This window comes from Vanessa cardui, chromosome 2 (genome assembly GCF_905220365.1).
Source record: "Vanessa cardui chromosome 2, ilVanCard2.1, whole genome shotgun sequence".
Lineage (NCBI taxonomy): Eukaryota > Metazoa > Arthropoda > Insecta > Lepidoptera > Nymphalidae > Vanessa > Vanessa cardui.
The window spans coordinates 9,059,138-9,076,750 of NC_061124.1; the positions used below are offsets into that span (position 1 = coordinate 9,059,138).

Consider the following 17,613-nt stretch of genomic DNA (forward strand, 5'->3'; position numbering starts at 1 on the left):
ATAGTGGTGCTTGCCTGGGTTTGAACAGGCAATCATCGGTTAAGATGCACGCGTTCTAACCACTGGGCCATCTCAGCTCATAAGTATTTTAAAATTTTATTTTAAAACCGAAACAAAATTAGAAGACACCTTTATTCACCTGTATATCTCGTTGTGAATATAATTATTTATTAGATAGATTCTATTTTCTGTCATAATAAAGAACAATAACGTTGGCAAACGATCTTTTGCAACAGTAAAAATGTAATTTAATACCAACCCTACTAACTAATTTTTGGCTAACTTTTTTTGCTTGTGAATTATGTGACAGCTATAGAAAATCGAAAAAAATAACAGAGAGAAGAGGGCGGACGTCCTTTTAAAATATTACTCACGAAATGAGGGTCGGCGTCGTTTGGAAGCGTCAGAAACAGGCAAAGATGGTTAAATATTCCAATAATGATACAAATTTTTTGAACACCCATCGATATTAAAAGTATCCTATGTAAAATACATTATATTTTGAAGGTATTACGTACAATATCAAATTCTTATCTTCTACATAAAACAATCCTTTAAATATCAGAGATATCACACGAAATTTGAGTATAAAAAATAATAATAAAATATTTTTCAATGGAATCCTTAAAATAAAATGTTTACTGCAATGACGTTAACGAAAAACCCGAATAACAGTTCTGTGTAAAACTGTTTTCGGCCTCACTGAGTGCTTTTACATTGTCATTAATTTTCAAACAAAGAACACGATCTCTTACGACGATTCGTTAAATTTCGTTTCGCTGTCGTTAAATTTTAAAATATCTTTAGAAGAATATTTTGAGGAAAGATAAATTCAATTCAAAGTATGCCTGTCTGGGTAGCCTTTTCTAAATTCTGACGAATCAATACACCCTTCCTCGTTTGTCATTTGGCAAGTTTATGATGATTGAAGGATGGTAAAAAAACGTAGAGTTAATATCCGTTGATTTTACAGACGGCATAAAATGTAATCATATTAATAATTCATGTTATTCATGTATATAATTTAATTGATGGAAATGATTAACTTTATTATATATTATTATAATAATAATCAACAATGTGGTGAGCTGTATATAGGTACATACATATATAATAAGAGAAGGTTATGTACCATTGGGAACTAAGAGGTTATGTTTCTTCTGCCTGTTTTGCTCAATACTTAAAAATAAACCCAAGAATAGGAAGTACGTATTGATGTTGGGTGATACAATAGTGAGTAGCGAGACCTATCTATATATACTATTACTCCTGTCTATTATTTAGTTATAGTGACGAGATTCAATATGAAAGTGAGCCAGTGTAACAACAGACATTATTATTAATAATGCGTATTAAACCATAATACAGAATCAAATTGTCAATTAAATTTCAAAAATATTTAATATAAAAATACCGCAGTCCGACCGAAATAACGTATAAACAGTAATATCCGCCCCAAAAACATCAGCATATCGCATCCGATACCATAATCTAACATTTGAAAAGTTTGCGCGGAGGGTTCCCGCATATTATTGAAGTTATTATGAACTCCACTCTATTGGAGTGGACGTGATTACGGTATCTTATTCCGTAACGAACGTTTCGGCGACTGCCCGTTATATTCAAATAGTTTTAAACTAATGCCCAAAAGTTGAACGTGTTAATATTCGTATGAATTTGCATGAAATGAAGATATTTTTGAGCATTGTTAATTTTTGAAGCGAATGCATAACGTAACGTTTGTAACGCTAAATATTGCCATTATTAATTCCTTTTTTTTTTTAATTTCGTACTTTCTGTGCACGCGACTTTCGTGCGCAATTGATATATTTAATCCGTAGCGTAAATTACACCAGCGATAACCCGTCAGAATCGTACCAGCCATTTCTGAGATTAGCCGAAACAAACAGACTAAAAATTTACAAAAATGTTTCTTCGTTATATGAACCGTGTATAAATACATATTTATACAATGCATTTATACATTGCATTTAGAAAAAACCGGTTATTTTGGTGTTACAAACAGACACTCCAATTCTATTATATGTATTGACTATATTGACAGTGGACTGGTGAATGGACTACCTACCGGAAGGTAAGTAATCACTACAATCGAACAGGCATTCTAGTACTGTAAGTAATATTAATCATCGGTACAACAACGTACAACCGACCAATCACATATTCTACCCATAAAGAGCAATACCTAGCATTGTTGTGTTTCAGTACTTGAGGTGAGTGGCAGTCTAAGTCTCACGAGGGACATAAAATATTACTTCCCTTCCTAAAGGTCAGTTATGCATTGACAAGATAAGATAAATTCTGAAACGTCATGTATCTTAGTACTGGTGACCACTTCACATCGGCTAACTCATTTACACTTTTTCAATGTATTAAATAAAAAACACTTAAAATGATTAATTTTCCTTAAACACAATTTTGAAGTAAAAAAAAACACACCGAAGAAAATAAATAAACGTTCCGCGAATGTAACAATATGAGCGAATCGATCATCCCCGTTATCCGGCCGAGGCTGTTGTAATGGGTCCACAACGGGGCGATATCTCCAACAAGATTTCTTTCACTAAATTCGGAACCATAATTTATCGTCAATATATTGGATAAACTGGAATAAAAATACTTTAACCTCGATTTGAAAAGATTATAAAATATACGCCTTTGTTTTTATTATGTGATAATATAAGTTGATGTAAGTAACAAAGGGAAGAAGAAATTACAAATTAAACGTACTATTAGTTTATGCTCAAATTGTAATTAATGTATTTTCTTAACTAAATGTGTTTACTATTATTTATATAAGCAATGGCTGAGTCGTAGTGTCAAACTTCCATCAAAATAATTTGTCCAAGTTTGTACAAGTATATTATAAGCAAATATGATATATATATATATATAAGACGAGATGGCCTAGTGCCTGTAACGTGGACATCCTAACCAATGATTGTGGGTTCAAACCCAATCATTAGCAAGCAACATCAAATGTTTATATTTAATTTGTGTTTATAATTCATTTCGTGCTCGGCGGTGAAGGAATTGCATCACGAGGAAATGCATGTGTCTAATTTCAACGTCATTTTGCCACATGTGTATTCACAGAACCCGCATTGGAGCGCATTTAGGAAAAAAGCTCCAAACCTTCTCATCGAAAAGAGACTTTAGCCCAGCAGTGGGATATTAACAGACTGTTAATGTTAAGGTGAAAAGAAAAGGTAGCACGGTTTGAAATCTGTCACCATTGCCATTAATGGTCTATTCTGAGTCTCGCTAACTATTTATCAATAAAATTCCTAAAAAATATTTTTCATTCCAACTCAATCCATCACGTGAAAACCACTTGATTAATTTGATCAACTCGCCATATCTACTATAAAACAGTGCAATACTTTATTATTACGTATTGTATTAATTCTTCTTGTGTCTACGGTAAATTGTACTAATAGTAATATAGTTAGTTAATTTCCTTATTGTTTCCGACCATAATGTTCGACTTACTTTCAAGACATTGTTCGCTTTTGTTGAAGTAAACTTCGGAGCAGATTAAAATTTTTAAACCTTTAAAAATATTGAATACACTAACAGCTTGACTACTTCGAGCAGGAGTCGTAACAGTTTAGTAACTTTCAAAGCGTATTTATTGAAAACAAAGAAATGAGAGTATAAGGAGGAAACATTGTGTATTTAATTTCACACCGCCATTGTTCTGAGGAGTCTCCTGCAGACAGATTCTTAGAAAGTTGCAATTTTACCTTATCCTCTCAATATAAAGTCCAACAGATTTTCTCTTTAATATTTTCTCTTATATCTTTAAAACGAATTAGTAGATCTTACGTCTATCTTTACTTTTACGATTATCACGTAAAAGTTATCTCAAAGAAAATTTTAAATGGCACCCGATTGCTTAAGATTTTATATTTTTTTATGTTATCTTACATAAATATGTATAACATAATGTCGTAATCTTTTAACGTATTATGCAAACGTAGAATAAGGTATTTACTAAAAAGGTTTTACTATCCATAATAGAGAGATAAATATATTTTGTAGTATGTTAATACATAGAATTCATCAATCCAAATAATACATCCAAATAAAAATTGGTCCTTTATAATATGTAATCGTAATAAAAAAATTACAAGTTGATATTAATAAACATAGCTCTTTAAAAAGTGTTCATAATAAATTAAAACGTGTATACGTAACTTACGTTACTGTTAAGATCAAGAAACGCAAATTATTTATCACCTTTTATTAAAATTACAATGCTTTCATCGGACTAGAAGATGTACAAAGCATTAATTTTACATAATAACTTATTATTGAGCACAGAGCCCCGACAATCGAGCATGCTTATTATGGCAGGCACAATACGTCCGTTGATAAAAATAATGTTAATTATATTTAAATTTAATACCATTCGTTTGCATTAAGAGTAAATCACGTGTCATCTTAAATGTGGGATTTGAAAAGTACATGGGGCTGATATAACGAGTGAATATATTGTTATGGCCCGCGTAACCTCGACAACAATAAGTAGATGTACGCAAATGCGAAATTCAAATGACTGCCATTAAACGAAATGAGGCTAGACATTCAAACACCTCCGCCATTTCCCGGTGTCATTATCGTGCTCACTAGTTTCTGTGCAAATATTTGAACAAAATTTATTATTATGCTACTTCGGGATAGCTTGCAATATCAAATATACAAAAATCAAAACTATTTTCGATTTCAGTCAATATCTTGCTTATCTTTCTCACACACTTCTTTCTTTGTATATCTGTATTGCTCTCTTTCTTTAGAATGTTTCGTACTTTAAATTGTTTAGATTTTTAAATAACTGAATAAAAATTACTATAAATAAAATAGGGAACATCTACATAGATAGAAAAAGTAAAAATAAAATCAAGCAAAAACAAAATTATAAAACAAAAATTGTAAGACATTTAGATTAAACAAAAAATTAATGAATTGAATATTGTATTATACTCTGAAAGGTAATGTTGAAAATTGTTCATCCCTCTAATACAATGAAGTGTAAATTTTCAAAAGTATCATAAATTTCTAAAGTTAAGTTCACATAAAACTTTTTGAACAATCTTATTGTTCACATTAAATAAGTTAAATTCTTAATTTTTTCATTATATTTATTAACTTGTAAATTATTTAAGCTTAAGCTGGTTTTCATCCTTACCTTTCTATTGACACATTAAATACTTTACCTCACAACAAATGTACAATAAGAAATTTAAGCCATGTCTTGCATATAACCTTGTCTGTCGTCTAGTGTATACATCGAATTACTCAACTTTCAAGCCGAAACATAGCAATACAGCGAATTCATTTTGGCCGTTTGGCGGTATATAGAAAGATAAACGTAACAAAATCCTGCTACTAGTAGTAAATTAGTCAGTACCATAGTGGCCTCTGGTATGATTCGGTTTTTTAGCCAGATGATCGGAATTGCGATGCAACGGGAAAATACTGCTAGCATTCTTGCTACCATTCTGCGCGGTCAGGATTTATACAGTAATACTAACTATTAAATCAGATATGTATATATTTAATTACTTAATATTTATATTCAAATATTTGTTTATTATACGACCATTATATAATTGATCCTAGAATCATTTCTAATAGTAAAACAAGTAAAGAGCAACGAAGAGCGTTTTAAAGAGTTTACCTATTTAACTGTAGTGTTTTACGGCGTATTAATTAACAAAAAATCCTGTTCTCTATAGTCATATACAGGCAATTAGCGGTTACATTTGATCGTCCGTGGCAAACCACAGACTATATAATTTTGTTATTAACTATTGTGCACTATGTGTTGTACGTACATAGAGGCACGGAATGCAGTGTAAAATGTAACTAGTATTGCATACTACATACATATAATCGTCAGAAATAACATTATTAAAAAAATACAGCCGTTATTTACTATATCTATCAAAGGGTGTTAGTGAATTTCACTAAATGCATACGAATGTATACAGTTCATATAACAAATAACTTTTTTTAATTTTTTACTGTATGTCTGTTTATCTCTAGTCTTGCTTATCTCTGGAACGGCTGGACCGATTTTGTCGGGACTTTCGCTGACAGAAAGGCGATGTAAGCAGCGCACGATGTCGCTGGCACAGCTAATTATGATATATTAATTTGACCAAACGTTTATTTTTTTAAAAAATATTTATCCCTTTAACCTATTATAGGAAATTTTATCACATAAGTAGGTGGATGGCCAAACAAGCCCCCTGATGGCTGAAGAGGTTATGTCAAAAGTCAGTTGCAGAGTATAGCCAGTAAACATTCTTGTTTCGTTCAATAGCTCCAATTTCATTAAGGATGTTTTAAGCTTAGTCCACCACGCCTCTTATTAGTGTACTTAGACACGTGTCGTACCCGAAATTATTTTATAAAAAATACTTGACTACCATGAAACTCGCATGGATTTAAATCAGCCGATAAAAAAGCACGTGTTCCATACCACGCAGCTTGAAGCACTTTTATAAATATTTTCGTTATGTTTGTACCATTTTAGATGACGTCACCAATAAACTAGATATAGAGCGCTGTAGCCGCTGCATTATATATTTAAAGCGTATTCGTGATGACAGTTTTGTCGACGTACGAAATTCCAGCGTTTTGTATTCACCATTCAAGCATTATTCTTGTACTTCTATAGCTTACCAACCATGTGTATTCTACGAACATAATTATTAAAACTTCATTTTATAGGGAAACCATTTTTTAGCTCAGCAAGGAAATAACGCCCCGGGGATTACTCCGGTTCATTAAAAAATATCTGCGCTAAGAAAAAAATAGTATCGTCTTTCCTTCGAGAGTATTACTGTTTGTACACATTGTATATTAGCCTTATAAATAAGCGGTGCGCTTCCGGCAATTATCGCCCTATTTATGGGCGGAAAGTGTCAACCTCCGCTGGGCCGCTCCTACTCGATAATATTTATTGTTAAACTATATAATGATAGAACCGAGATCGGGTAGATCGAGATAAAGAATTCGTTAATCTCAGATTAATCAAGGATTCAAATTCGAGCGAACATTTTTATATCTTATAATTAATTGAAACATATAAAACCTCTTTTCTAGTTCAAATCTAAAAAAATACTTTAAATTGATTACTTTCCAAAAGTCCTGATTGAATATACGAATAGCAATTTCGAACGTAAATAAATCGTTTTCAGTAAATTCCATTTAAACCTACTATCCCTATTCTCATATAAGGGAGGAGAGAATTTCGCAAATACACAAAATACTCGTTTGTATAAACCCACGCAATACATATAAGCACTTAATTTGCCATACAAGCTGCATTTAGGATAAAGCATCTAGGGATTTACGTAAGGCACGTGCTGGAACGATTACCCTGCGGCAAATTTAAGCCATCAAAATACGGAAATTTCGTCCGCATCCCACAAATTGTTAAAAAAATATATGAATGACATATATATTTTGTGGAACTGGAAAAAATCACTTTTGGACATAAAGAATTAGCATTGATAATATGTATAACATAATGCTAATCAATCGAAAATTTATATTCGTCAATAATTATTTTTTACACGAATTACGATTATTCAGATATTTGATGATATGATTTATTAAATGTATTACATTATAATACATAATTCATTTGTAAAACAAGTTATCTTACTTCGAAAAGAACTAAAATCCTTATAATAAATACCTCTTGATGTTTGTCATCTAGGTACTAAAATAAACACAGTGTAACTAAATTATTTCGAACATAGCATTACGACAGTACATATCTGAACTGTACTTCCGTACAGGACCATTACGATTCCCGGGGGGTATAAATTGAAGTCACGCTGCGCCATGTTATTTTAAATTCAAATATATTGTACTGAGTCATTTCTTAACTCGAAATTTTCATTTCATTGATTTAAACAGAAAGGATACCTAATAAGCATAAGAAATCAGTGAACTGGGCTTGTGTCAGTCGACACGAATATCCACAGTGTTGGATGGCGGTAAACAGATATTCAGCAGGCACTTCAAGTCGATAGCGCTTGACTCCAGGGAGCTTTTGCTATATTTTGCTTCCTTTGTTTTTTTTACAGGACCAAGCGCTTCTAGGATCTCGTTTAAGATTCGTAGAAACGTAGAATCATAAATGAATCTGCTATGTGACTGAGATTCGTAATATATATTTTTTTTCTTTTGTGACGGAAACTTTTTGTAATTCCCCGCATCTTGCTCGACAGTTTTTGATGAATATATTGTGACGTCATAATAAAACGGTGTCACGTAAAGTAATCTTTCCAGCCATCAGCTTTAACGACGTCAGCCTCGGTATTCGCTTAGAGGGGCTGTTACGGAATTGACAATACGCGCTTAACATGATTTAAAATCGTTGGGGGTGCTCTTTGAGGCGTAATTTAAAGAACTTAATTAATCGATATAATTTATTTAATTATATTTTCATATGAGTATTCAAACTTCAAACTATTGTAAGTCAAAGCGAACTTATATTAATTATTTATTGTATCAATGAAATAAGTAATTTTTTGAGTTCAAAAAAGGAACGATAGCGTTGTTTTTTTTTTAAATTAGAGATGCTTACACTGCAGCCATTAATATTGATTGCAATACCGAACATTCTAAATTAAAAGTAGCAGTAATGAAGTTTGAAACATTGTAAAAGTTATCAGTTATGTGCTTCACTTATGCCTATTATCTACGTACATACTTTATCTATTTTGATAAAATTTACATACTCATCACGTAAGCTTTGCTGTTTTGAATTTAGAATTGTTCGTCACGAAATTTAAACTGAAATAATAATATCAACAGTAAATCATAATTTAAATGAATTATCAAGCAAATTATATAGAAGGTCAATATTTTATTTAAAAATTGCTGCAGTTAGACTAGAGATTATGTAAATTAAGCCACGATATAATACTGCGATGACAAATGATGCGATGCTGAAAAATTGTTTCACTTGATTAACAAAACTGTATTTTTATTTTTTAGTTATTGTTTTTTTTTTAATTATAAATTATGTCAACAACCATTATTTTAGGCATACTACCTTATTATTTCTAGCTCTCGTTTTGAAAATGGAATTCATCCAAAGATTAAGACCAATATGTTAAGAATGTCATTCTGTGACGCAAAATGATATCATTTTTATAGAAGAGTAGGTTTTGGCAATTTAAAGTAAGGACTGTTTTTTTTTTTAATCATACAGGCCGAATCTTGTCTGAATAAAGCATATATTACGACTTATTTTACTTTAGTATCCGAACTCGACTTTAGTAAAAACGAGTTAAACATCATGTGTTTTGGATGTGCGCCAACCATTCTGCAGCCTTCAAATAAACTGAATTAGAATTAGTTAAAATTTTGCCAAGTTTTTAATAGTTCTTGCAAAATAACTATTGATTATTATATTCCTAACACTTGCGAAATGAAAATTAAATTTGATTTCTTTTCCGTTTTGAAATGCTTTAATGGACTTTCAAAAATGTAAATATATTTATATCCTTTTTGTTTATTAGGTACTTCCACGCAACGGTACGTGATCAACTTAACTAAGGATTATACAATTTTACGAAATATTAAATAACATATTTATGTATATTTTTGTATGTAATTCCACTAGCTCACTGAGCATTGAAATCACAACATATGAATACAAAGAATTATGAGTAGTGGCAATCGTTGACGAGTGATACCAACTAACACGTGCACCAGTGTTACCAGCTAAAATATTTATACTGATTGAACATTATCATTTTTTTTCTTTTTTGTAATGATTCCTGTTAAAAGAATTACATTCTAAATAGATTGTTTAATAATACGAAACTATAAACAACCATAAAAGTCACGAAAATGTAATTATAGCCCGAGCATCCGGTTACAAATAGTTTTCACAAAGAGCCCTGTCCCTCTTCCTAAATATTTGAGAACGGGCTATTCTAGTTAAGCTGGCGGAAGCCAGAAACTACGTTAGTGATGCGCTTTGAAGGTATATTAATGGCTTCATATACCAACCAAGTATTACGCGACCAATCAAATTTTAGGTTCATTTAAAGTTTCGTTAGCCGTTCGAATAGATTTCATATAAAACATACAGAATTTAATATAAAATACTGTGATGCACATACTCTTATACTCCGTCTCGCTCACGCACGAGACCGCCTGCGCAGCCAATGAGGTACGTTGTTTTAATGTATTATTTTTTGTCACGTATATTTTAAGAATACAATTTCCAAATTAAGAATAAAAGGTTGTTCAATACTCACCGATGGTCGTAAGCGCCAACGTGCACCAATAATAACTCTGTAGATACTGTTTCACAACATCCGCAGTCTCCGTGTCATGATACACCCAGTTTTTACTACCGAACCCATTGTTTTTATATATAATATGGTACAAGCACCCGTTCCAATGGAATATCACTAACAAATAATGAATTAAACTTGTAGATCTAAACAAATTAGGATAGTTCGTGTGCCGCTCTGTTCGGTCCATGAATGCCCAGAAACGGTATATCTTCACGAGCCTGAACGAGCGTAGGATAGAGTTGAAGCCAATGGACAGGTAAAGGAAGTCCAGTGGTAGCAAGCAGAGGCAATCGATGTAAAATGTGGTCGAGTTCATGTAATGCGCCCTCAGCTTTGCCGCATCCGTCTGCAATACGCCATCTTCTAAGTAACCCGTCCGAAAGTGAAACAGAATATCCGCTAAGTATAGAAAATCCGAGAAGTAATCCAAGCAAAACCAAACGATGAGAGTTTCTCCTGCAACAAAAACATACGGTTAGTTTCTTTATAAATATTTCAGATTCTTAAAATGTATGTCTGAGAATCCTTTCTCTTACAAATAAATTAAACAATTCAATATCTTGTTCGTCGAATTTGCATAATTATTATTTAATGTAAATTTCAAGTATGTTCAACAAAATACTCCTTTGTAAGCTCACTGCACCCACACTTGCAAATTTTATTAAAACAATGGAAAACTCGAGCGATGCAACATTGGAATGTACCTTTCAAAGTATCACATTGTTTTTGGTGCGAGACATTTAACTCGGAAAAGCTATTTAGGTAAGTAATTTAATTCTCCGCGAAACAAGTTGTGGAAAACTATGCGTTGTACGCTAAGTCGCTGCAACCTAGGTCGTTCAACTAATCTACCTCGCTATCTTAAATAGAGACGTCTTTTGCATAAGAACGAGAATCAAAATTGGATTTTTATCCATTTAACCGTTTTCATTTAAACCCATCTGTCCGTGGAAATGAACGAGGGCGTTATATAAAAAGTTAAAGAATAACTTCTACATACATACATATATATAATGTCAATGAACTCTAGACACGTTTAATAATCATTTAAAAAACACACGGAATATCAAAATTACTATTTATTTTAAAATTCAATTAGATAGATGTTATGTGATACAGGACTACTGAAACATATTTATTTACAGAAATAAATAATTGTTACAAGTAAAATATTGTAATATGTGTAACGAGCAAAATAAATTTACTGTATACTCTGTTAAAATATTATAGTCATTGTTTCGTTTTGAGAATTTAAGTAAATTAAACCTTCGCGCTCAGGATTTAGGGTTTAATTTTTTTTGCTGATATGTCACTGAAGCGAATACATAGCCATTTTGGCTATTATATAATTATTCTAATATGATATTAATTGTTATCCTTCAAAAGAGGAAACAACAATGATATTCTAATAAACTGATATGTTATACCCATACTAAAGAACAGAAAAAAGTGTGCCGCGCCGGGGACCCTTTATTTTACATTTCGTTAAAGGTAAAAAGGATAGCTTGATAAAAACAATAAGTAAAGGGGATAACTAGATGTTTTAATCACGCAAAACGTATTACTACATAATTATGATGTATTATAACGTATTACTGGCATAATAATGATGAAAACGACTAAAGGCAAACGTCCCAATTAGGACGTTTTCTAGTCTTCACTTTTTGCGCGTTAATGACATATCTATTTACTAGAACATCATTGGGAAACAACGAGATTTAAATTAAGTATGTATGATTTTCAATACTCACCGTTAATTTCTTGAAAAGCGAACCTATAAACGATGACCCAAAGGTTGTAAAGGAAGGCTAGTGACACGACCATGGACCAGTAATAGCACAAACGGCCAGCGGGGTCGAACACGAAAGACCAGTGCGGGCCGGAGCGTAGTCGTCCGCTGGTATACGTCGACCGCCGTCTTAATCCCCCTCTGCTACCACTACACAGATAAAATAAACGTTAACAAGTAATAATAATAACAATATCGATATACGGACTAAGATTATAATATCCAATCTCCCTCTATTGCTTAATTTAAGATCATTTTAAAGGAATGTTTTTTGCAATACTTTATTATACAATTACCAAGTTCATAGATAAGTACAAATTGGTAATTAAATTTTTCTTTTTTTTATGGTATAGTTTGGCGGACGAGCATATGGGCCTCCTGATGATAATTGGTCACCTTCAACCATAGACAATGACGCTGTAAAAAGTATTAACTATTCCTTACATCATCAATGTGCCACCAACCTTGGGAACTAAGATATTATGTCCCTTGTGCCTGTAGTTACACTGGCTCACTCACCCTTCAAACCGGAACACACAATAATCGGTTCCTACTATTTATTTTTTATGTTTCAATATTGTAAGCAAATATAAAGCTTGTCAAGATATTAACACTAATTTTCGATTGTCATATCTCACCTGGGTAGGTTAATTTTTCGAACCCATTGTGATATCTATTTTCATCGCCAATAAATAAGTATGATACGTGTTCTCTATTCAATAAACAAATTGAAACTGAACCTAGTATTAATATATTTTTAAACCGAATACGCTGACAAAAATTAGGTTCTTTTTTAACGTAAGTTAAAGACAACAAAGCAATAATTATGAATTAGATTTTTCATATTATGAATTACATTTTCCGTATAATAAATAATTGCCATTGTGAATATACTAAAAATAATTTTAATTATACTTGAAAACTTATAACATAAATTTTTATCACCTTTTAAAACATTGAATGCACTAACACTACAATATAATATAAAAAGCTTATTGCTCTACTAAAATTTTAGTACAGTTGCGTAAAATCCTATTCACAATACACGTAACTAGAATATTCACAACGACTAAAGCAAAGGATAATGCAACCGAATCTATTCCATTGGATTTTATTACAATATCGATATAAATTCATCGAATACTGAACATTAACATAAATCAAAGATATCAAAATCAAATCATTGTTGCGATACGATGTTTAAATATCGAATTTACCATTACTGATATTAAATAGACAATACACGAACTATTACAACACTATTAAGTAGTAACAGCCTGGTAAATTTTCCACTGCTGGACTAAGAACTCCTCTCCCATTAAGGAGAGGGTTTGGAACATATTCCACGCTATTCCAATGCGGGTTGGTGGAATACACATGTTTTGATTACACTGAATTAGATCAAATTAGACACATGCAGGTTGTTTTTTATCACCGCCGAGCATGAGATGCATTATAAATACAAATTAAGCACATGAAACAGCGGTGCTTGCCTGGGTTTGAACCCGAATTCACCGGTTAAGATGCACGCGTTCTAACCACTGGGCCATCTCAGCTCTACACTATTAAGACCGAATCAAATGTTCAATTATATAACTATTATCACAGAAAGTCTACGCTTAGCTTACACTAACGTTAGTCTTAAATGTTTGTTAAGAGTTGGCAGATTGTGTTCAATATTAGGGAGTGCGTAATCCCAGATCGGAATAATTGAATATCACGCTTACCACCTGAGAATAGGCCGCAAGGATGTTGGGAGTGTTTCCAATTAATCTAGGACGGAGACCGGATGGCCTTCCCTCTGTATTGTGGTACTAGTAATGGCAGATTCATTATCTTTGACTGACACAATTTCAATAGCAGTAGCATTCGGCTCAGTGCAAACTTTATAAAAGGACTAACTTTTGTTCGCAACTTTGTTCCCGTGAACGGAAGTTAAATTGATCGTTTACTGACATTTTACGTGCACAACGTTCAAAAGATTAACTAGTTTCTATTCATCGCGCTAAAAAAATGTTCTGATTAGTTTTAAAAATGGAATCGTCCTTGATTCAAATACAATCAATAATTAGAAAGGTATATTTATCAAGCACATAATTTTTATTGTACTTTTATAATAAAGTATTTAATTGACTCTGTTAAGTTTAAATATAAACACGTCATTTCACATTTGATATGCAGAATTCAATTAATTGCATTCCAATTTAAATTGTTTCATTTAATTTTGAAATATTACGTAACCGTTTTCGTTTACTGCTCAAATTAATTCGGAACAATTGCATAACACAGTTTAATTCACTGAAGCTAGCTAAACTATTGCATTTCAAAAGTTCTCGCTTGATTAAATGTATTCGAAGGAAATATAGATACAGGGGTTTGCGTTGCTATGTAACTTCCGCGGCGCCGTGTTTGAATGATCAACTATTTACACCGAACATCAATGCAAAGCCACGGTTGCTCTACGCTGACATTCATTTGTTTATATAAATATTTAAACTAAACCCTCGACGGTGTAATTGTATCTTTAGTGTCAATATTCTAAAATCGAACCAACTAACGTATTCTAAACATAATGTAGCTAAAAAAAATATTTATTAATCATCAAATATTTGTACTGTTAAAAAATGTTTTAAATTGAAAAATAATAACGTCAATGCAATCTCAAACTAAAATACCTTTACTCAATATGAAAGCATGACACTTACTTATTAACAGTCAAATAAACACTACCACCGATTCGGAAAAGGAAACACCCACCTGAGAAGAACCGGCGAAAGAAACTCAGTGTGTCTCTTTTTTGTGAAACTAGTTGTAGTTTATTTGTACAACTATAATGAACAAAGGTTTTTAGGTTTGTGACGTTTGCACAAGGGCTTCAGAGGCTAGCTCCAAGGACTAGATTAGAAACATGAAAATGTGTCTGCTATGAATTTCTGCTACATTTGTAACGTTATGAAAATAATTCCAAACCATCATTTCAAAGAAGAAACCGTAGCGTAGCAGTGATATATTTTTACAATGGCTGTATTTATGATGCAAAAGACCAATTATTTAAAAAAAAAATCATTACAATTAGATTAGAGACAACTCTTTTCAGAGATAATTCTTTCATTTATATCAAATAGAAAGGCAAAAAAACACATGGGAATACGAACAGTTCTACCGTTCAGCCTATATATTACGCCGCTCCACTACGAATGTCCCTAACATTCAGCAAGCGACTGAAATTACTAATGCCAAACGTTAAATCCAACATGTTACATCTCCTATACCCGTAATTACATGTACCCTCATTTACCACAGGCTTAGTCGACGGAAATTAGCGATAATCGACCAATAGATACGATGTATAGAAATCTCAGTGCTTCACTTTAAATACTGAAACTTTTATATATGCGTCAAATTCAGATTTTTAACTTCTTCAATTATTGTTATTGTCTATTTCATAAATTATTTTGGACAACCTTTGTTACTGTTTTAATATTGTAACTAAGTCAACAGTTTTATAACTACATACTTATATTATTATTATTATTAGATATTATGTAAAATAGTTAATGAACAATTACCTATCGGTTCCGTTACAATGCGGCGTAGCGAGGTGGTTGTGCGAATGATGCGGTGCGGGCGTGGCAGGCGTGTGCGGCGTGTGTGGCGTGCTGCGCCACCCGCTCAGAAGCGGCGCTTCTCCGCTAGCACCCAGCAATTTTAATCTAAGTATATTTTTATATGGAATAACAACAATATGTTTCTAATACTATACTTAACTTGAAATATATTTTTAATCTGGATAAAACCGTTTTACTTAATGTAAATCTTAGATCACATGGCAGAGTGAAACTTCTCTGGTAATCTACACACTTAATATTCAACTTAAACATTCGTGCCCAAAGAAGTTTCTCTTCTGAAATATTAAAAGAACTATGAACTGTTATATTTTATTCTTAAAACTAAAAATGCATAATTCACTCGAAAGTTAAATCGTCTTAGCAGCGCACGAGCTGCTACCATTACAAATTGGTTTTCCAAATGCATCGTGGGACCGAAGTCTACAAAACCTTATTCGATGTAAGCTGTCGTACCGTGAAATGAGATATAAAACGCTCAAAATTGTGATCGGTTCTTTTGCGGCGATGTAGACCCGCTTGCTCATACCTATACCAATATTATCGGCTTAATATACCAGAAGCGCAATGTTACATTTCACAGAATATAAAGGGGGATCGAAAACTCCATGCGAACATTTCAGCAAAATTTTATTACACGAACTAAAAAATTTTCGAAGTTTAGTTATCAATATTTTTATAACGAAACGAGTTTTATTCTAATTTAAGAGTTAAGAGGTTTATCGATAAAAGTGGAAGCCCATCGAGTCAACACTTATGATTAAGGCACACTTCAGAAGAGGGCTCTTGCGTTCCTCGGCAAACAAGAGACAGGCCCTCGAACCTCTCCGCTGCTGACTTAATGGGAGAACAGTTTAGACACGTAACTTAAGAAAATTGATACCTTCTGAAAAGATCACTTAGATTTTGTGCGTCTTTTAGAAGCAACACATTACAATGAAACGAACAATGGACTAAGTATGTTGTAACTTGATATTCTATACACGGGATATTAATAGAATATTTATTCGGCACGTGTAATCTTCGTAAAATAGACGTGTTACGGTCTAACACCTTTTTTTTAATCTATCCCATATATACTGATTTAAGTGCAATACAATTTAGAGACGTATTTCTACAGTGAAAGAAGTCTTGACTGAGTTTATGATATCTGAAAGGATACCGTTTTTTGATCTCGTTGAACGCCTCGAGTTCATTTCTTACCTTTCTATAAAGATGTTGATTTTTAATTACAATATATCAATACATTTTATTCATTATATAGATAAAGTATTATTTACACATTTTAATGTATAATTAGCACGAAATATTTAGTACGCGTATGTTATATTAAGTTAAAAATAGCATTGTTTTAATCATTTTTGAAGTATAGGGTATAAATTTAGAACTGAATGATATTTTTATGACTTCGTTGAAGTCTTATTACATATGAAGTTAGTTGTATAATTATATATTTCCACTTATCGCCTATTGGAAAGGGAGAGGGCGTAATACCTCCAATCTATGCCGCTCCAAGGAACTCCCTTCGAATCCTCTTAGTTAATTACTATGTTACAGGCCGTGATATTGCTTCCATCTACTCTCCTAATCAAATAGATTTAGTTACACGAAGCTAGAGTTACACTTAATTTTGGATAGTATATAAATAATTGATACGAATCGTTTTTAATTCAATAAAATTTGCAATTAATGACCAAAATATGTTTTGGTGTATTTTACTGCTACCACTCGAAATAATTACAACACGAAAGAATAAGGTTTTATATATTATTAAAAAAGTATATTAAAATCTTGACTCTGAAAGCAAGAATTTGGATGTTTGGAAGACTTGATCAAA

At 32.2% G+C, this 17,613-nt stretch overlaps 1 protein-coding gene across 2 annotated transcripts in view; it reads right to left on the bottom strand.

Annotated features, from left to right (window-relative positions):
* The window catches only part of LOC124541893 (cyclic nucleotide-gated cation channel alpha-3), a 38,765-nt gene that overhangs the window by 20,380 nt on the left and 772 nt on the right, over window positions 1-17,613 (bottom strand). For both annotated transcript variants that reach the window (XM_047119819.1, XM_047119809.1), the window contains exons 2-4: window positions 15,720-15,863; window positions 12,113-12,300; window positions 10,320-10,817 (exon numbers count right to left, since the gene is read on the bottom strand). In XM_047119819.1, the coding sequence (XP_046975775.1) occupies window positions 10,320-10,817; window positions 12,113-12,300; window positions 15,720-15,863 (830 nt within the window). The remainder of the gene's footprint in view (window positions 1-10,319; window positions 10,818-12,112; window positions 12,301-15,719; window positions 15,864-17,613) is intronic.